A 21971-nucleotide genomic window follows, 5' to 3' on the forward strand; every position below is an offset into this window, starting at 1 on the left:
TATATATATATATATATATATATATATATATATATATATATATAATTTTTATTTATAAATTATTTTTCGTTCGCAGATACGTTGTTTGGATTTTTTCAGAAAAAAGCCAATAATCGCCCCCTGTATTCGTAGACCGGCCAAGACAGAGTGCTAACGCAATGAGTGACGTACAGTGACAATATTATTTTTCTTTATTATTTTGGGGAGAGAAACTGGCATTGCCTTTGACGATCCAGAGTGGCTAACACTTGTTATGGTGTTGGAGTGCACTCTAAACAAGAGTGGCTAACACACTCGTCATCATATGGACTGTGTTCATGGATATGGTCTGGAGGTTGGTGGCAAACGTGCGAAGGGCACATCGGGTGTCATATCAAACGTACTAGCTCAATTAGGATGTGGTCTACATAGTTCATGATTTCAGGGAAGCTCATTGCGCATGTTTAATTCCATCTTACTAGTTTATTAAGGATAGAACTAACTTATTAGATATTATCCTCCATCGATATCACTTCTGGAATGATACTTTTAGAAGAATCGAAAATAAAAGTGTAAGTGAGATAATACATATAAGTGGGTCCAAAGGCTATGTGGTTCTAGAGGCAGGTTACGGTCGCGTATACGGATTAGTGTATATTACGTCTACACATATTAACAAAAATATTTATGTGTGAGACATAAAAATGTAGTTTGTGTATGATTGTGTATTTGTGTTTTTATCATGATACGTAAATTAATACCAGCAAAGAAAGAATATTCCAATGATATTGGTATCAGAGATTCAGAATGCTCGACAAAGATCACCCATTTTCATTACTCCTATCTACTAACCGTCATCCTTCAACCAGATTATATGGGTGTTTCCATAAATTTGATGTCATCATCCGTATCGTACCCTTCCTTCATATCATATATTCATATATCATCAGTCTGACGTCAAATATCATTTTCACTCATCTTGTCATCAAAGTAAATTTAATTGAGCCGGCAAAGTACTTATCCGTCACAAAATACGTTGCACTCAAGTGCTAGTTTATTCCTAGTGTTAAGCCCATATGTGAACCTATTAAGCTGATCACCTGAAGACAAGCATTGAGCTAAACCGTGCATAACTATGGCACACTAATTTCCGTTGGTCATAATATATTGTCCATACTCAAGAGTTCACTTACTTGAATTTTGTGTTAATATAATTTTCTTTCATTTTCTTCTATCCGAAGGGTGGTCGCCATGTCCAATTAAGTAATAAAACTGAGATCAAATTGCCATAACCCGGAGGATACGAACAAAATCATCTCAAGAATATGAAAAATGACTCAGCTGCCAGCGGATGTGCATCGACCATGCAGACGAAACGGACGTACGCACCCCTAGCACTGCAGCTAGCGCAAATGGACAAAGGATGGAAGTGTGGTGAAGTGCACTGCCCACACGTAAGGTTAGACACATCGGCTCGCGGATAATTCATGGCCGACTAAATAAATAAGTTATAATAAAATTTAGTTTATTTATTTAAATTAGAGTTAGTTTGCTTCTCAGAATCTAAAAGCTCCTCTAACCAGGCCCTATATAGTAGGAAGTTTTTATTAAAAAGTTGGCTCAATCATATGAATTTAATATTTTTTTCAAGTGAAATTTCCAAAAAAAAATCTAGTGAATTATTTGTTTACATCTTCGGGTTAGACGTTGATGAGCAAAACTAGCGATTACTTCCCTCAATTCTCTACAGCTTCAAGGAGATAGATAGGTTCCCAACTCACCAAGCAAAACTAGTGATTACTTGGTCACGACTAGCTATTTCGAAAGTTACATTAAAGTGTGTTTCCATGTTGTCAAACCTCATTAGGGAATATTAGAATAAAATGTCTTTTGGGCAAACAAATTGACTTGTTGAATGTTTCTTATACCTCACCCGTGGTCGTTGTGGTTTGAATTCAGTAATTTGGTCAATATCATTTGAAGAGATATATCTCTTCTTTGGCTTATGGGTTTGAAGTTACACAAGTCGGCAAAAGTTCCCAAGGCTTTCCTCTCTTGGTAAGAGACTATAAAGTCAGCATATGTTCCTAAGCCATTCCTTTCTTGGTAAGGAATTGGAATAATGAGTCTTTTTTTTTCCAAAGGCATAGGGTTCGTGAGTAAATTCTACTTTCCTTATTTGTTTATTTGCTTATTTTCAACTACTCAAAGCATTCTGTCATTTGCTACACTCTTTCTCGTCTCAGGGTAACTAGGTATCCACCACAAGTCTTTCCTCTTTTAAACCTCGTCACTAACATTAAGGCTATCTCATGCTAACGTGCTACTAAATGAAAGGATGTCATCAATATCCATGAATAGAGAGAAGGGTGTTTTCTCTTCTTAACCTAAAATGAAATGGGTAGGGAGATGAAGGATCATTTTGGGGTACCCCAGAAGAGACCCAATGGAGACAGGATCAACTTGTAGCTCAAAGAATTGGAGCATGTGGCTATAAACTACGCTGTCAGGGATTCAAATCCCTCCTCGCCCCAACCTTTAAAAGTGGAAGGGTCTTTACTTTCCACATGAGGGTAGGTCAACCATCTGAAAGGCCTAATGAATCTATGAGAGGCAACCTAGTGAACTAAAACATCTTAATAGGAAAAGAAAGTAAAATTAATTCTCATAGTAGCGTGAGCAAAATTGGACCAACCAAAACAATGTGAAATATGATTGTGGATAAAATTAACAGTATTTTATTGCGGAGAAAAATGTCTTTATTCCAATACAAAGTTTTGTATTGGCATAAAGCTCCGAAGAAAATATCTATTTTATTTAACTTAAGAAAATTGATTGTTCTAAGAAATACTATTTAGATCTAAAGTTTTTTTTACATTCATGTATAAATCAACCAAACATAAAATTTATGTGCACAAAGGACTCGTTCACGACCGCTTATGACAAAAGTAAAGGTGGCAATGGGTATCACTCACTGGATATCACGACCTCGGACCCAGCTCCACAAAATTAAAATACACCCGGTAGATTATTCAATTACGTTATGGGTATAATTTTTTCTCATACACATACCTACATGGGTATTTCTTACCCACAGGTAATCCACACCTAATTATTATCCACGAATGAAATAAAAATAACAATACATGATCGATATTAATATGACTTATAAATTTAACGGTAAAGAATAAACATAACCAGAAGTTTCACCACATAACCAAATAATTTATTTTTATTTATTTTTAATGGGTACCATTGGGTAATACAATAATGTGTATAGATACTATCTACTCATACCCAAACCTAATAACCCATCAAGTGTAAAAATTTCTCATTAAAGTATCCATGTATATAAAATCTAACTCTTTTATCCACCCTAATGGGATAAATACCCATCAGGTTTTGGGTAATAAGTCTCCATTGCCATCTTTAGAGCAAGCTTAATAGTATAGCCAACTATTAACTCCAATTCATCTATAGTCAATCTAATAGCTAACAAATACAATAGTTACCTACAAAACATTAATATATGGTCTCACATGTCATTCACACTTTTTGTATTGAAACCCTGTACGACTGGCTACAAATTAGTAGCACACCTCTCTTCTCTAACGTCTCTTATCTTTTTAAAATATGTTTATAGGTTTATAGCCTACTATTGTACCTGCTCTTGGACAAAAGTCTCGTCAACGCACATAAAATAAAGAAAGTCATTACCACATGATTAATCAAATATTAACTTTTGTAAACTTCAAAACTAGATTAATCTAATTTTTTAAACAATTTTTATATAATTTTGCCACCGTTTAGCATTTTAAAAAGTGCGTGCATGGAAAAATACACCGTTTACTAACCGACTAGTGCACATCAAGAGCACATCAAGAGAGCGCGTACGCGGAGACCGTTTGTACATGGCTCCAATGCACGCGCAGGAGCTAGTAGATGCGTTCGCGCACGTCACGGATAAGCGAACATTCGCGTATTAGGGGTGCCCAAATATGTATATGTACATATGACCGAAATGATGGTTATAGTTTGGGAATGTAGAGATGGAATTTTCCATGGCATGAACGAATGTTAAGACATTCAAACGCTAAACCTCTGTAGGAGCATCTACTTGATACAGAAGACAACAGGGTAAGCTTGCAAAAATATTCCCTGCCAAAATTCTACAGCCACCTCCAGGGGCTTGACTACTAAAATTCTAGATGGCTAGACCCACCGCTTGCTCAAGTACTTTACCCTCTATCCCGATAATTGTAACCAGCGGGTTTGAGTGGCCCTTCAGGAAAACATCTGTGATCTGGAAAGTAACAGCAGCACATCAAGTTTGTTCCTTATTCTGCGTTAACTGCTTACAGATTGAAAGCATTCAACATGAACTAAAAATATTGAGCCTTTATATTAGCATCCTAGCAGTGTCTCAGGAAAAAAAACATCCTGGTAAGTATGAAACACACTCAGGATAGCAGAACATTAAGACGCATGAGTTTAGGTTTGGTGGAATGTGTGGAAGGAGAGCCATACTTTTCAAAACGAACACAGAAGTGGAGCCCAAGTAGGTTACTTCAATCACCTAGATTGGAATCTAAGAGGCAGCAATTTGTCTATCCACTAGCTTAATAGGAAGCCACTATAGCGTGTTGTACTAGTATAGCAGTCTAGACTTCTGTGTTTCTGCTTGCACCTGTTTTCCTTTAAAAATACTCCTGTGTTTTTTCTGCTCCCTTAATTTAATAGGCGGAGGTGCCATTTTGTTTCAGAAAATATTAACGCTCTAAACTTAATGTGCTGCATAAGTTAACGTACCTGGGTACACCCAAATAGTTTGACAATTCTCAATGATGAGCAGCTATCAACAATCAGCCCCAACGCTTCGTTTGTCAGTTCACGGCAAAAGGAAAGATCCAGAACCTCCAAGTGTGTGGAACAGTTGCGAGCAATTGCACATGCAGTAAGGTTTCCAGTCTAAAGTAAAAGCAGTAGGTATTATTGGTATATGTTAGAGGTGAAAGGCATCATGGAACAGTTCAAGAATGCATGAAACACTACCTAAGATACAGGTACAATGAAACAAACAAATCCATAGGAAATGAGGGAGCAATAGTATTAAATATAATAAATAATTTAGAAGTCAGCAATTATGTACTAACAGAGGGAATAAATGATTATACGTCAGAAGTAAAACATCAGTGACTCGGTAATAACTTTTGCATTATAGGTCAGAAGTAAAATAGCAGTTCAGTGAGTCAATAACACATTTCAACAAAGAGAATCTACTGTAGAGCAAGAATATTATCATATCCTAGGTTAAGCATGAAAAGAACTCATTAGATATCCTAATTTCTATCAGCACAATGCTTAGACAGGCAAACAAACATAGACAAGGAAGAATGGGCAGAGTACCTTCTCAACATTGTTCAGGCATAACTCAATTAGGTATCCTCCACACTGTTCCAAAAACTGAGATATAGCTTCATCACTGCGGTTACAATCGAGATGATTACAGCTCAGAAATAACTTCACATGAACACATTACGCAAAAAATCATGTTTCATGCAGATGAATACAAAATAGTAACACCAAGTATTAGTAAAGAGTCACGCTAAAATAAAACAAAGTTCCACAACATTCATCAGTGTTGACCTCTGCTAATAACTTTGGGATGAGGCAGCAAATACTCTGGAACTGTAAAAATATGTGGAGTCTCTTGTACAGATTGCTAAGCAGGGATCCATTCCTGCTGGTTTAGAAACCAAGGAGATTCTTTGAGACTGGAAACCAATCTGAGTTCCAGCTTGACTCAAGCGGGGTGTGTTATTCTTTGTATTCCATACTCCAGTCAGAAAAGAATGTTTATTTTAGGATGTATGCAGGCAATAAGTAAACTTTTGTTTATGCAAAAGAATTAGGTAGTCAAAGTCATATGTATTGTTCACTCTGAAAAGTCCAAAACAACTTTAGTTTGGTAGCCCAAAACAACAGTAGTAATTTAGATGTTTCCTTAATCTACAAAAGTACATAGCAGCTCAATTCTACCAAACAGAACAAAATGTCTCATGATTACAGATCTCACATTCTAGCAGAATTTCTGTTAAACGGGCATAGAGTCTTTAAGTCTTGACGGCATTATTATTAGAGCAAAGTAATCCACATTACATCACAAAACTATGTTATGTACTTGTTTCAAGCTGTAAGTAAAATCAGGGAGAGAAGCGTAAAAGGCTGTAAGCACTTCACACTACAGAGAAGAAATTCATTTGAAAAATGACAACAGAAAGAGAAAGAATCACAAGGCAAAAAACAAAATGATCCGTAGACATCACAGTTAAGTATGGGCAGAAGCAACCCCATGGCCAGGCTGTTCTAGACAGCTAGGTTCCAGTCAACACAGAAAACTGCGGATTTGTTTCAAAAGCAGTAAATTCAGGATATGAAAATGAGCACAACAAAAAAGAAAGGAGAAATATTTCAGCTGCCTTCTACACCAAACCAGGGTTGTAAACAACATTCTTTACATAGAGAAAGTGAAAAGTCATGCTATATTATGAAATAAATCTTATTGAGAAAGATAAGTGTAATGCAAGTGAAAAAGATAAAACTCAATTCGATGATCATTATCTGACAAAAAAGAATGAAGTCTTGGATGTCATATCAACAAGATTTGCACCACATCAACATGAATGTGATCCTGCTAAAGAATAAAACACTTCAAACAGCATCTGAGGAGAAATACCTAAATGTATTCCTTTGAAGCCTTAATTTCTTTATAAGCCGACAACCATTGCGAAGATGTGTCATTGCTGAATCACGCAACCTATTCAAGTTGCGAAGGTCTAATGAAGATAACTGTGGGCAGTTCCCCCCAATAGTCTTAATGGAAGATGATGTCAGTTTCCTACATTTAGACAACACAAACATAGTAAGTCAGAAATGTGCCCTGAATCATGCATCTACACCTGTATAGCATGTCATGGTTAATCATATCATGAGAACGCAAATTTATGGTATAAGACGATTGTGACAAACAGGGTCTATAGCATATACATAAAACTTTTTATCAATATGCTCTCAAATGTGACACTTAAATAACAATGATAAAGGCAGTAGCATGGCGACTCGAATTATCAAATAAATAGTTCAATGGGGTTGAAGTTTTCAAGAAGGCACCAAAGCTATTGGCAGCCTGCACTATCACGTTAAGGTTTCATTTTGAGCAGCACTCCCACCACATTAAAACGTGAAAAATCACATTTAAAATGTTGGCACCATATTACTACACTAAAAGATCAGAAATGCAAAAGCCCCTATATTATCCAGGCCCCTTCAATGAGAAAATGGGTGCTATATTAACAACATAGTGCAGTTGCCATGTACTGACCTTGAGATACATAATTGGCTTATTACTTTAATGTAGACCTTCCAGTTACATTAGAATCAGTGATTTCAGCTTTGGGCTTATGTTCTATACGGAAACTTGTTTTGTATATACCTGGATTTATGGTGTGGTTTTGGACATGAAAGTGTCAAATGCAAGTTGTAATCTAATACTGAGAAACCATAGTGCTGATAAAGTAATAATCGCTCCATCCAAAAATATAAGAATATATGGAGGCTTTGGGGTGGGGGATATTAAGGTTGAAGTTAGGGAATTAAATTATGAATGGTTATGACTGGTTGAGATGAGGAAGTAGGTGGTGATGTCCTAATATTACTGGACAAATTTAACTCTAGATGTCCTTATATTTCTGGATGAGGAAGTGATGTAAAGAAGATATTGCTCATATGTAGAAAGCCATGAAGACTTACAAGCAACCAGCAAATGCTAACTCCTTCAGATTTGAACAATGTACAGGAATGAGCTCCTTGACAAACTTATCACAGACAGATTGCACGCCAGACATCGATAAAACCTCTAAATGCTTAATCTTCTGTAGGGCAGGAAGAATCATCATGGCATCCACATTTAAGCAGTCATCAATATATAGTTCCGTAAGGACTGAATTCAACTTGTTAGCAAGATTCTCAATTCCAGTTGAAGTAAGAAGAGAGCACTCGCACAAATTTAGCGAACTCAGAGAAGGTGCTGCAGAGATTATTGTGTCTAACCCATTATCAGAAAGACGGTAATTTCCCTTCAGAGATAATCTTTTCAATAATGGCATGCAGTTAGGAACCCTTGCTAAGGTAGCAGGCAACATGTAGTCAGGCAGGCATCGCCCAGATAAGTCAAGCTGCAAAACCTTCAATAAGAGCAACAAGGAAAAAGAATAAATCCTCAATAGACAACTTAAACAACAAGGCCAAAAGTATGTTAGCAAAATATCAGTGATCAACCCAAAGTCCCAAACCCTATTATGATCACAATCTGAAGCCAACAAGTTTAACAACTTGTTTTCTAATGACAATGCAAAATATAACATGTATACTTATGAAATAGTGCTTGTACATATTAATATCTTATTCCACTCTAAAATAGTAGTCTATCATGGAAAAATCTATGGTAACGAAATCGTAAAATATACCTAGGACAAATGCTAACCTTATGATTAAAAATGTATAAAGGTGTCATATGCTCCCTACAAGAAAAATATGAAGGATTATTCAAAGTAGAAACTGTTCGTTTTTTTTCAAACATCACAACATGTAATTCCTTTTTTTGGAGCAAGTTTGCCCATTAACCTTGTCTGGCTTCCACGGCTTCTTGTCAATGTAACTTGTGACCTTTTATTCCTTCAATCTTAATGAAATTTGTTGGCCTCCTTTAGCCAGCCCAGAAAAATAAATAATACATTTTATTCATAGCAACACACAGCCAATTAGCGAACAAAGAGTAGAAACTCATTACCTGCAAGAATTCTGTCCTGCATTTCCCAAAAGTGGTCTCAAAGACTTCCTCACTCAACCATGAACACTCACAGAGCTCCACTTCCACAGGATTATCACACATCAATTCACCAAGAAGATGGGCATTCATCTTTCTAGAATGGCATAGACTAGTTAAGAGCCTATGTTTTAGCTCATCTGGAATGCCTGCAAGTGATTCAATAGCTTCAGCATTATTTGAGAGAGTTTGCAAGCACAAGCTTGTAAGCGATGGAGCAGGTCGCAGTGGAGATTTCCTATCTTTGGTAGGTGTCCACGAAATAACCTTATTAGCAGGCTTGTCCAAGTTAGAAGATTTCAATTCCCGAGCTTTCAGTTTAGATTCTCTGTCATCAATGATCCTAATTGCAGTAGAAACTGGACCTGGCCAGTGCTGAGGATTAGCAACTGGTTCCAGCTCTTCTTCAACATCGTCATCATCATCACTATGTCCATCTTCATCTGTTTTGAAGAATGCAAACCTAGGAGCCAATTCAATAGCTCTCTGTCTTGCTCTTTCTTTCCGACGAGGCTCCATATTATCTGTTGACAAACTCTGCATCCCTTCAGCAATCACTGGGTCCAAGTCCATTACATCACCTGAACTAACATACAATGGATTCTCTTCTGCATCCATCTTTGCCTTTCCTTTACTATCAGGACTAAACCTGCCGGTCATGGTACCAGCACCAGAATCATCGTTCCCCAAAACCAGTTTCCCTTTTCCTTTAACATCATATCTAGCCTTGTTCTTTATCTCCTCTTCTATGAAATACGTATCTGCATAGTTTTCACCTAATGCACTTCGCATAGGTGATGCTAATGGCTCAATAATCTCACCAATTGCTGCCTCTGCTGAATTCTGTCCATGCATATGCTCATCAATTGAGATGTCATTTTCCTGAATACTAACTCCTCTAGTTTCCTCTTTACCTGTCTTCAGAGAGTCGCACATTCTCCCTCCATCTCTCCTGCTGATGCTCGTTGTGAACATATTCGGTTCAATCCCATTAGGAGCAGTGCATAACTGTACCGGATTCCTCTTGCCATCCTCCCCCAGCAGTATGCAGCCACCATCATCATTGTAACTCTCTGAATCAGGCACGTATTGGATCTCCATTCCTCCATCTAGTACGCTCTTATGACGCTTTCCCGGACTATCCATATTCCAGTATGGCATTTCATCAGGCACCTGGCCACCAGCCTCGCCTCCTCCATCCAATCCAAACCCCATCCCCCCACTCATTTGAACACCCGGCTCCATCGACCGCTTCGCAACCCTAGACAACGATCGCAAGCATAACAACCTCCACACACGGCGACGATCACCGCCACCATCGCCGCCCCAATCCCTAGCATCCCCCACGCCGCCGCCATCGCTCCCCAACTCACCACCGCTGGTCGGAGCAGCAACAGGGGCGGAAGCAGGCCGGGGGCTTTCCTTCCTCTTCCCGGACGACCCGGAATCGGAGCCATGGGAAGCGCCACCCGGCCCCGGGGGAGCGGACGTCGGGGTGGTCGGGCTCGCGACGCCGGGCGCCGCCCCGGCGAGGCGCAGGCTGCGGCGGCGCGGCGCCGCGACGGGCGACTTGAGGGATCCGTCGGGGGCGGGGCCCTGGCCGAGGCCGAGCGAGACGGAGGTGGACGGCGACGGCCCCGGGGTCCCCGACGACGACCCGCCCGCCGTCTCCGGCGGCGGCGGCGACGGTGGGACCGCCGCGGGCGGGCTCCCGGTGTCGGCGCCCGAGCGGAGGCGAGGCATCGGGATGGAGGCGGAGGCGGCAGGGGTGCGGTTTGAGTGCGGCGTGAGCGGAAGAGGGTGGGGTGAGGGGGGAAGCTTGCAGGGGAAGGAGGCGCGGCGCGTTTGGGCGGGCGGCGGCGCAGTTTTTTTATGGTTTTTCCCGCGCGAGCGAGAGATGAGGTGTTGGGTTGGGTCGTTTGATGGTGGTGGTGGACGCGGGCGGGCTGCGGCGGCTGGCTGGTGGGTCGTGGGTGGTCGAGGCCCGAGGCGTCGTGGGGGGACGTGGGGCCGGGCCCAGGTCTGGTCAGGTGAGCCCGGTGCACCGTGCGCCCAGCCGTGACTCCTTCCGGCGTATGGGATGGGTCTATGGATGGTGTGACGAGATTTTGTTCGTGCCATTACCGGGAAACGGAATTGTTGCCGCTGTGTTTGTGTTTCTTGTTTGCTGCCGGGGAGGTTGTCCGTAGTATACGTCAATAGTTTCTCCGTTGGATTTTAATGAAGAACCTAAGTTATATTTCAGTTAAAAATCACAGCTATATTCAGAAGTACGACAATAAATTCACTGTTTCCTTTCCAATGTTTTTCTGACTCTATATTCTTTCGGATAATATTGGTTCTTAAAAGTTAGATTAGGTCATTCTCAGTGATCTTTTTTATTTCACAGTTTCTAAGTGTGACATGTCGGCATTCTAGTTTTATTCCCTGAAATGAGAGGACATATTTCGATGATCTCTTTCATTTTATAGTTTTATAGATCTGATAGACTATTAAATTCTTATATGAGAGTATGCTCAAATATGTTATGCAAATTGCTGCAGGAGAGGAAAATAGGAAGTGGACCCCGCGTGAGATCTAGATGAAAGAAGGGAAAGAAAGGTTTGGCCTCATTGGACTTTTATTCGGCTTTTATTTGTTTGAAAACAAACGCCACGAACCTTTCGCTGGGATGAAAGAGTTTTTTCTCTTTTCAAATTAAATCTTTGTCATCTCATCAAAAAATCTGATGTGTCACATAATTAATGTCAAGTGAAAGGGCCACTGATAATGGCCTTAATATAACCCCGGTCCATAGGGTAAGGTTTTTTGATTGATTTAGGAATCCTTTATTGTTAAATTGATAAGAGCATCTCCAAGAGATGTCTAAAATTGATTTCTAAAACTAAAATTTAGAAATTGAAAAAAAACATACCTCCAACAGGTTTCTAAAAACATTCATAATATTTACACATGCCTTAAATTAACTCACATGTGTACTAAATGGCTAAATTTGGGGCAAGAATACTTGTTTCTAATACAAGTTATTCATTTTTAGATTTCTGTCGAAGAAGTGCATAATTTTTATGCGTAATATTTTTTTTAAGATGAACCCAATACAAACTTTTAGAAATTAAAATATTAGTAATTTCTTGGAGATGCTCTAATGAAGATGTAAAAAATACAGCTAGAATTTTCTCAATAGCAAGATTAATATCCGGAGTCCCATGTGGGTGGAACCCTCTAGTCTTCCTCTCACTCGCCAAATTCAGAGAGTGGTGATAGAGAGTCCATTGGAGTACATGTTAGTTTTGGAGTTACCAAACCTGTTACGAATGTGTAAATTTAGATCTGGAAAGTCACAATTTAGCTATTCTCTTATAGATGCTCTTAGCTTATCATTAAATGTTAGGTCCAAGTGACCAATAGGAGTTGATTAAATAGGTAGAGATGAAATAAATTACTCTTAGTAGAGTTTTCAATCCAATTTCATAGTCTAGCTATCTTAATAGAGTTTTCAATCTAATTTTCTAGTCTAATAACTGTGTACAGAAAGTTTAATTCCCATCAAACGCTCATAGGCTGACGCGCATCAACTGTTCGGCGATATGCCTGCCCTGCAACCGGCAAGACAATGATCAGCTAACAGGTTATTCAGCTGCTTGAGCAGTTCATCAATCTATCATCCCAGCTGCGACGGCTGCTGGCTCAGCTGCTCATATCACAATCAAAAAACCACTCTATTTTGCTCCTGTCAATTGACGATATTCAGGACAAAATTCTCACGGTAAAGTTCTTTTTCTCCGGATGGACAAAGTCCTTTTCTGATCTGACCAAGTTCCATACTGATACAACAGAGCACTTGCTACACAAAGCTCATTCCATGGAAATGAGCATACGAATCCAAAGGATCTTACAAAGTTACAGTCTCAATTATTTTCCAAAGAGTACATTTATATAAATACACTATAAATACAACAGACGAACAGACCGCACAGGTAGTTCGTCTCATCATCTATAAGTGCAGAAAACAATGTTTCTTAATCCTGACAGAGTTCAGCTGCTAAGAGACAAAAGAATAGTGCGGCAGCAACAACAGAGTGTTCTACTGGTCTTCTGAAGCAAAATTCCAAACCAAGTCCAAGATGAGCAAAAGAATGGTGCAATGCAACAGGACATCTCTACTTTAAACTCACAAAGCCAAAGCACAAGCCGCAGAGAATAGTAGGGCAGCCACCAGTCTCCAGGTACCCACACCGATCGAGACTGCAGCATTGGCGCCCATGCAGTCGTCGTTGTTGCCGCTGAAGCATCCTGGACGGACGGACTTGGGCACCCCACCATCTACCTTGAAGCTGGTGTTTGGCTTCCCGCTGCTGAACAGGACACACCAGAAGTACGGCCCGCCACCGGAAGTGCCAGTGACAGCTGCTCCCACCTCAGTGTGGTTCTTGCTGTGCAGTACTTCGAGGCTCTTCGCATCATTAACCAGGAAGTCGAAGGCCTGGCCTGGCGTCGCGTAGTTAGACTGGCACGCCAGAAGCCTCCCGGTGATCTTGGAAAGCGTCGCGACCTGGACGCCACAGTTTGGGGCAAATGTTTCGGCGAAGCTGGACTCCATGGGCTTCTTGCTTTGCCCAACCTGGTTGCATTGACCCTCGTATGCTTTAATGTACTGCAGAGCAATGCATCCTAGGCCTTGGTTATCATCAAGAGAAGATGCCTTGCTGGCAGTGCGGTTGCTGTTGATCAATGACACAAGCTGGTCGGCAGGGTTGTCTGGAAAGGAGTTTAGTTAGAGGATGCCAGGATGGAATTGGTACAAAATTCAGGATTTAGGAGGCAGTGAAATACAAATACAAACACATTGGACTGTGATTGGGTGGTTATATGATTACAAGCGAAAATCACAACATTGGATCAACAAATGCATGCTAATAGCATAAATGTATTGCTAAAGTTGTCCACAAGCCTACAGTAAGACAAATTATATCTGCCATGGTCAATATTCCAGACATTTTCCAACCAGCGATGTGCAGGTGGAGCATGTTCATGTCATAATTAATGTGCCTATTTTTGGGACTTCTTTATTAACTACATTGCCAGACTGCATTATTGGCAGCAGTGTGTATTGACGAGCAACATTGTTTTACAACTAACCAGTGTTACTTGCAATAACATCTGTGATTAGCCCAATGGTGTATAGATGAGTGGCACAAGCACTACCTTGTGCTAATCAGATTGTACAACGCTGTCAAAAAAAAAATTAAAAGGTCACCGCAGAATCCACCATGCTGAAAGATCTACTGGTATGAGGGATAAATTTGATGATTTGATATTTTTTTCGTTGTCAAATTATTTATGTTGACACTTGTGGGTACGTACGTTGGAAGCAAGCATCTGTATATCTGAGTCAGAATCAATGACAGACAGTGAGCCAGGAATAATTGAAACACAATTTGTGGAGTAACAAAAAAGTTCAAATCTCTGAATAAGGCATCTCATGCCCCCCGCCCCCTGAAAAAGAAACAACTCCCGTACATGTCAAACAGAGAACTAGAGGAGCTCGCATCACTGGATGCTTCCACAGTGATCTCCAATTCTCCATGGCCCAAGGGCCAATTGCGCCAGATGGCAGGGAATCTGACCCCAGTCCCCCCAAGATCCCAATTCGAGCTACCCACACGCACTCAGGCCCCAGATCCAACCACCAGCGCGTTAGACAGCAAGCACCGGCCCCAAATCAGAGCACGCGCAGGTAAAATGCTCGGAAATGCAGCAACAGGAGGAGCACAAATATAATTTACTACTGTAGTAATTTGCAGAGAGTACGGAGAGAGAGAGAGAGAGGGCGGTGGCCGTACTTTTGCTGTCGGCGGCCGAGGCGGCGGAGAGGAGGAGCGCCGCCAGCAGGGAGGCCATCAGCGGCCGCGCGAGGGTCGCCATCACCGCCATTGTCCGCTAGCTCCGTCCGCCTCGCCGGTCGTCGCCGCAAGTACGTGCCGGATCGACGAGGAGAAGCTGGGGTGGTGTGAGGGTGGGGTGGGCCGCGCGCGCGCGTGTCGGCGGCGACAGCGAGAAAGAGAGAAGGATTTGGGGCTGAGCTGAGCGCTGGGTCGATCTGCCTCGAGGTCGATCTCGCTTTCTTTAAAGGCTTTTCTCTCCTTTCTTTTTTTTTTCCCTCTCTCTCTCTTCTCGTGTTGTGTGTTGAGTGTGTTGCGCCTTCGGTTGCCGTTGGTGGCGTGGATTGCCGGGAATGCCCCCGCCGACTAGTTTCGGTTAGAAGGCCGCCTTCCTTGGTTTTACGTGTGAATGGCTAATTTGTAAAATAAAATTTAGTTTATTTATTTGAATTAAGGCCGTTCATAGGGTATTTATAGGCAGAACTAGATCTGCATCTCCAGCTTTTTTTAAGTAGAAATAATGACTTTCGGTTGAGATGAAATTTATTGATATGTTGGAGTGTGGATAGGTGGAAGTATGAGAATTCGGCCAATAAGACAATAAACCATAGAAAAATAAAGCGATAAAAGTTTTAAACTTTTGTATTATCAACATTTAGTATTTTAAAAGTCAAGAATTACAAATAAATCTGGATGAAAAAGCCCTAGGTTTAATTCTAGGATTCACAGTAAAACCTTTTTTTATACTAACTGATCGAGCAATGAACGACGATGAGAACCTTTATTTTGTAAAATTGCACCTTCCACCGATTATGAAAATGGTTGGAGCATGTCCCTTACCATTTTCTTCTTAGAATTGGGAGTGAAACGGTGGAGCCAAAAAATGGTAACAATATTGCTACTATCAGAACATAGAAACATCAAAAACTTAATCACCCGAATAAAGTATCACAGAAACAACGTATTATGGGGCATGCAAATCAAGGTCATGTTGACATATTATAAATAACATCACCTTTCTGAAATTTTATAGTAGTAAATAATTAATCTGAATAATTCATAACAATGTTATAGAACCAACCCTTGCAACGCATAACGGTTATGGATAAAAAGTTACTTTGATGATGGTTTGTTGGTACTATACGATAATGTTTTTGAACGTATTTTCCCATAACGATCCGATACAACCAGTACGACATTGCAGTTCCATTTCTGCACAGTATGGAATTAATCGGAGGAAAGCAGTCGATAAAAACAACGAATTATTTAGCTTATTCAAAGAAAAAATTAAACGACAAATTTATAAATAAAAATATGAATAATATATATATATATTCTTAGTGCTTTAAAAGTTTAAAATAGAAAATAAATTATGATTAAAACCTTAAATCTATTTTAAATATAAGATTAAAAATTTAAATTTTAAATGGTAAGTCGATGCGAAAAGATAATAGATTCCGTAGCACTTTACCCCCATCATCATTATCCGGAAAAAGCACTTTTACCCCTGCCTACTACTACCAGAAAGGCCCAGACCGTTCTAAATCGTGGAAGATGGGTGGTAAATTATTTTGATTTTGACAAAATTCTTTAAAAATTAAAAACATGATGTTTAATAGCAGTAGTGCTGATAGACAGCCCTACAACTTGACGGAGCTAAAGTCAACCCATCTCATTTTTTAATTGTAATTATTATCTGTCACCTCGCCTACTCTTATTATAAATTTTGCATATTATCTTCCAAATTATTAATATTAAGAATCAATTAAATCCCAAATATAAGTGCGTACAAAATTAAGTCAGGATGAATATTCCCTAAAGATAGATGGAAAACATCTTTCATGAAAAAATATTTTTATTTATTTTACAAAATATTATAATTTATTTATCCATAGTAAAGTAGGGTGTTAGGCTAGTAAGTAAGCAAAACAATCTGTTAGTAATTAATAAAATAATTTATGCCTAGAAATTTTATATAGTGTTCTTACAAATATAAAAACAACCTATGTGACATAAAGTGCAATGAAATTTAAGTCTCAAAATCAACTTAAAATCAAGCTTTAAAGTTTAATTTTTCGCTTATGCTTAGAAGTTAGCAAAATGATGAGCGGATGGGGTAAATAAAACTAAGCATACTGTGTATATTCCAATTTTCAATTATTTAGTCTTTTCCGATGCCAATAAAGTGCATGGGAAAACTTTACTCGCTCAAGTTCCAATATTCATATGTTTTGGACAAGTTCCCAGTCCAACTTTTAAAAACTTGACCGTCAATACTTATAAATTTTAGTTTGAACATACTTAAAATAACATATATACATATATAGAGAGAGATTAGTCTTAAAAATACTTAAATAAAATCAAACATTTATTATTTTTTTATTATACTATAATAATAAAATATAGTGAAATATAGATTTAAACACGGTACAGCGCTGTCTAAAACTACACGAATTATCCAACCACAGTGAGTCGATCTGTGAGTACCTTGCTCCTGATTGCATGATTCCCACAGTTGTCGGTGAAATCTCACTAGTACTGATTTTAATTAGACTAATTAACTGCACTTTATGATGTGACGTACTGGCGTGTCTTCACCGAACGTTCAAGGATGCCAGCTCTTTTACATTGTTCTTATAATAGAAATAAAAGAATGATGGTATTTAATCACGGATTGTCGCACAATATATTAATTAATATGGTCGCGAGAATCATGAGGCATTTTTTGCTCTTCAGTTACACATCTTTAGAGGGGTTAGAACTTAGAACTTACGGAGTTACTTCCTCCGTTTCCTAACTAAAAATGTTTGACATTTTTCTTATAATGTTTGATTAGTTGTTTTATTTGAAAAATTATGAAAATATTATTTATTTTGTTTGTGACGTATTATCAAAAGAACTTTAAGCACAACTCGTCATTTTTAATATATATAATAAATTTTTAAATAAAACGAATGGTCAGACGTTATAATTAAAAAAGCCAAATATCTTATATTATAAAACGGAAGTAGTATTTCTCATGTTATATATCTGCATGGAGCTTACCTGCATCAGCTATAGTCAAATCCGTTATCCTCGTAGCATTTTGATGCAATTTGCAATCACCTGCCTTTAGCTATGATTTGAAACACACCGATATATATTTTTTTCAAAATAAGGACCAATTGTTAGGTGCATTGCCATGTGTCGGTTCTTAAAGAACTCAAGCACTGGAAAATTAAACGGCGACTATCTGCAGTAATCTCGCATGCAATTAATTATAAGCTTAGCACATGGCAGCAATAATAAGAGTTCTTTTTGTCATGTTTATGGTCTTACGGACTGCGAGATCCGAACAAACGTGGGCCTTTTATGAGGATTTAATTTGTCCGTGATGCTTGACACTTGACAGCCTAACCAATTTCACCGACGACGGTAATAAAGTAGCTGAACCGTACGTGTTTGCTGTTACCAGTTTGGCACTACGAGGGTGCAGTTAGGGAATCAAATAATAAATGACCAACCAACGGACGCTGTCATGTCACCTCTCAATCCTTCTTTGCAATGCAAGAAATTTGTAAAAACAATACATGGTAATTGAATCAATTTCTGTGAAAATCCTATAAATAAGTTTTTACATTGCAAAAGAACACTGAAGTCACTTGGAAGGTGATTGTTTTGTTTTTTGATGAAAAAAAGACAAGCGGCATGTAATTTGTCATGGAATGTCGCCACGAGCAGCATGTATGTCATTTGTGTCAAGAAAGTTGGTGCCACGAGTACAGCTAATTTACATGTTTCTATTCATGTTTAACACTCCGGACACCACCCATGGTTGTCGGCACCGATCTCGCCGTCGCCGGAGCAGCGCCGGCGCCCTGCCACAAATTAAACCCTGCGAGCATCAACATGTCGTCTTCCTGCGCAGAGCAATCACGTCCTTGGCTGCTGGGCGCGCTCCAGGAAGAAGCGGCTCGGCATCCACACGCGGCGGCGCCACCGCGCGGACCGCATGATTGAACAGGTGCCGCCCGCAGTCGGCGGACAGCTTGGGAACCCGAACCCAGCCCGCGCCGCCGTCCGGCATGACGCAGCCCTCCTGCTCCGACATCCACGACCGGAACGGCGCATCCTGGTGCAGCGCGCAGCCGGGTGAGCCAGGCTCGAGCTCCGGTCCGGCACTGGCACCGCAGGATCGTCGCCACATGCGATGGCTCCGGCGTGGTGAACCTCCGGTGCAAGATGCGGTTCGCCATCGTCTTGTGATCAGGCGGCGCCGCCGACGCCTTCGTCTTCTTGCCGCACCGCTTTTTGCTGGGGCGTGGTACATCGGGCACGTACGGGTGGCAGAGGCTGCGGCGTCATCTGGACCTCCGCATTCTCAGCCTCTTCACTGGGAGTGGGAGGTGGCGGCAGCGCTTTCCTCTTCTTGCTGGGGCGCGGTGCATCGGACGCGAGTGGTGGCGACGGCGGAGTCTGCGCCTCCACATTCTCGGCCTACGCGCCGGGACGAGGCGGCGCCGCCTTCCTTCTCTTGCTGCTCGCCATTTTACTGGGGCACGGTGTACCACGTTTGAACCGCGCCGCCGCCGCCGCCGCCTCATTCACCAGGCCATGGGAGAGCCGATACGCGTTCTTGGGCTTCATACTCGAGCATCAGCCACTGGACTTCCTCCTCGTTCAAGTACAGACTCGCGAGGTCGCAGCCGTACCTCGCGAGGAAAATCTCATTGAACGCATCCACGGAGAGCGTCGGCGCCGGCCGTGGCGACGTGGCGGCACCGGACGCAAGCGACAGAGAGGAAGCGGAGTGGCAGGAGGACGCCCTCCGGCAGATCGGCGACGGAAGCGGCATGTCGGAGACGCGTCCACTGCCGTCGCCATGCTGTCCCGCGCCCCGCCGGTTGCTGAGGAATAGCGCCAGCGCGTAGGTTCGCCCGCGAATGCATGCCATTTTTCTCTGCGAAACATTGTATGTAACTTGGAAGCACATGCCCAAACAGTAGACGAATGAAGAGATGATATCTAAGCTTTTGTTGAGTTAATGATGTCACATAGGATGATTAATCTGGCATGGATATATATATAGACAACTATCATCTCACTGTTGTACATGCTCTCATGCGAAGCCACATGGGAGACCGGCCAACTGCTTTCCTTTCCTCTTCTGGGTTTTAGATTTTCGTGAACATGTTTCTTAAACTTCTGAATTATGAATTTCAGGTAAAAATTGTATGTAAAAGTTTCCTATCAAGCATTTATAAAGTAAGATTATCTTAATTATATCATTTATTTTATATCTCAAATAGATCTAGAAAAATCATATAACTCTCGATCCTAAAATATTGCTCCCTCCATTTAAGGATATAAGTCGTTTTGACTTTGCTCTAAGTCAAATTGCTCTAAGTTTGACCAAGTTTATATAAAAAAGTAGTAACATTTATAACCCAAGACACATATTATGAAAATATGTTCAATTATAGATTAAAAAACTAATTTGTTGTTATATATGTTACTATATTTATCTATAAATTTAGTTAAATTTAGAGTTATTTGACTTTGAGAAAAGTCAAAACGGCTCATAACCTGAAACGGAGAGAGTGGCTATCTCAAACATCACTAGAGTTAGTGACTTAGGTTAGGGTTGGGGTGTGAGTAGGGTGGGTAAGCCTGTTCAAATCGGGCCTAGCCCAATCGACTTGACATGACCCGGTCCCATAATGCATCAGGTTGGGCCTAGATCTAGATATTGAAGCCCAAAAGCCCCGAAGACATGGAATTTATAAAAAGCCCAAAAAAATCTAGCCCAACCAAAGAAAACATAGGGGTAGGGTTGGGTCTGGTCTTTTTCTTTTGTTAATTGTTGAGCTTGAGCATGAGTTTTTTGGTCCGGCTTTTTCTAGGCCTAGTCTATAGCTTGACAAATAAAGGTTATTCATAAGAGTTGGTTGAAACATTTCTTACCTTTGATATATCCAGGTATTCCGTATTCGTCCCTCAGATTGCTCCAAGATTTGTGTTTTGATTGCCACTAGTTCTTTATGATGTCGTTGATGATTCCTATAATGAGATAGATTGCTATTCTGTTGCGGTGGTAGAAGATGGGCGGTTGACGGAATACTAACTTGTAGAGGAAGGGGATTTAGAGAAGATGAATCATCAATAGTGCCTATAAATTTGATGAGCTGGTGGAGATATGGTGGATAAATGGCTATAGTGGCGATAGTGGCAATGATTGCCACAATGCTAGGATGTAGAATTGATATTGTAAAGTGGAAAATATATACGCGATAGTTGCGAAATATATACACGATAGTCGGTGCAGGAAGAATGGATCATATATCGTTGTTAATGCTAATTAAATAATGCCCTACAAGATAGTGTTCATACGTGTCAGCCAATCATGTCTATAACATGTATTGCACTAAAGATTTTATTGGTATCTTTTTAAAACATTCCATACTTGAATGAGAATTGGCTGATGCTCGTAAAACCCCTACGTCGCCTGCGCATAGGGACCAAGGGGTGACAAAAACCCTAGCCACCATGCCCCCTCACCCCATCCTTCCCCTCCTCACCATCGAAGCTAGCCGCTGAAAGCCGCTTGTCTAGCTAGGAGGGTAGCGACGGGGCTTTGGTCAGCCTCCCATCTAGCACGTAGGAAGGATGGTAAAGACATGGCCATGGCCTGGTTCACGATGGTGATGTTAGTTTTTGCGATGGGGAAGCGGGAGGATATCCCACCTTGAGCTCAACGGACTTCCCAAACGTTCCCCTCTTGGCCACGTCCGTGTGTCTAGGCCCGGCCCAAGTGCTATGCCGTGTCCCCGCAGGGCCCACGCGCGCCCGTGAAACCGCGAGGGTTGTCTCTGATCCCCAACCCTAGGGTCCCTCACACATGTCTTTTCTGCGCACTTTGTGCTCCGGTTGGTCACCCATCCCAAGATTGCTTCAGGTCAAGCACACTTAACCTTAGAGTTCTCTCGAGATAAGCTTCCGGAAAAGAAGTTGCAACTTATTGGTATGCGTATCTATCAAATCCTATTAAGCCTTGGGCTGGGATGTTGCATGCTTGCATGGCATCTAAATAGTCATAAAAAAATATGAAAAAATTTGACAAGATAGATTAATATGATTTATATCATTTCACAAACATGCAAGTTTAAATTCAACTTCTACAAGTTGTAGCAAAAAAAACAAACAAAACTGAAACTAAGTATACGCATATTCATAATTATTTTTATTAT

General features: G+C 40.7%; 2 protein-coding genes across 2 annotated transcripts; both read right to left on the minus strand.

Moving 5' to 3' along the window:
• Positions 1 to 3963: 3963 nt before the first annotated feature.
• LOC102715604 lies at positions 3964 to 10606 on the minus strand. Its single transcript, XM_006660125.3, has 6 exons — positions 8828 to 10606; positions 7789 to 8222; positions 6716 to 6877; positions 5386 to 5461; positions 4789 to 4947; positions 3964 to 4282 (listed from the first exon to the last, which is right to left on the minus strand). The coding sequence occupies exons 1-6, from the start codon at positions 10604 to 10606 to the stop codon at positions 4184 to 4186; spliced, it is 2709 nt and encodes a 902-aa protein (XP_006660188.2). The 3' UTR covers positions 3964 to 4183.
• Positions 10607 to 12753: 2147 nt separating this feature from the next.
• On the minus strand, positions 12754 to 15025 carry LOC102704354. Its single transcript, XM_006659411.3, has 2 exons — positions 14707 to 15025; positions 12754 to 13621 (listed from the first exon to the last, which is right to left on the minus strand). Exons 1-2 carry the CDS (start codon positions 14795 to 14797, stop codon positions 13035 to 13037), a joined length of 678 nt encoding a protein of 225 aa, XP_006659474.1. The 5' UTR covers positions 14798 to 15025; the 3' UTR covers positions 12754 to 13034.
• Between the last annotated feature and the right edge of the window lie 6946 nt (positions 15026 to 21971).

The sequence above is a fragment of the Oryza brachyantha genome, chromosome 8 (genome assembly GCF_000231095.2).
Source record: "Oryza brachyantha chromosome 8, ObraRS2, whole genome shotgun sequence".
In the NCBI taxonomy this organism is placed as follows: domain Eukaryota; kingdom Viridiplantae; phylum Streptophyta; class Magnoliopsida; order Poales; family Poaceae; genus Oryza; species Oryza brachyantha.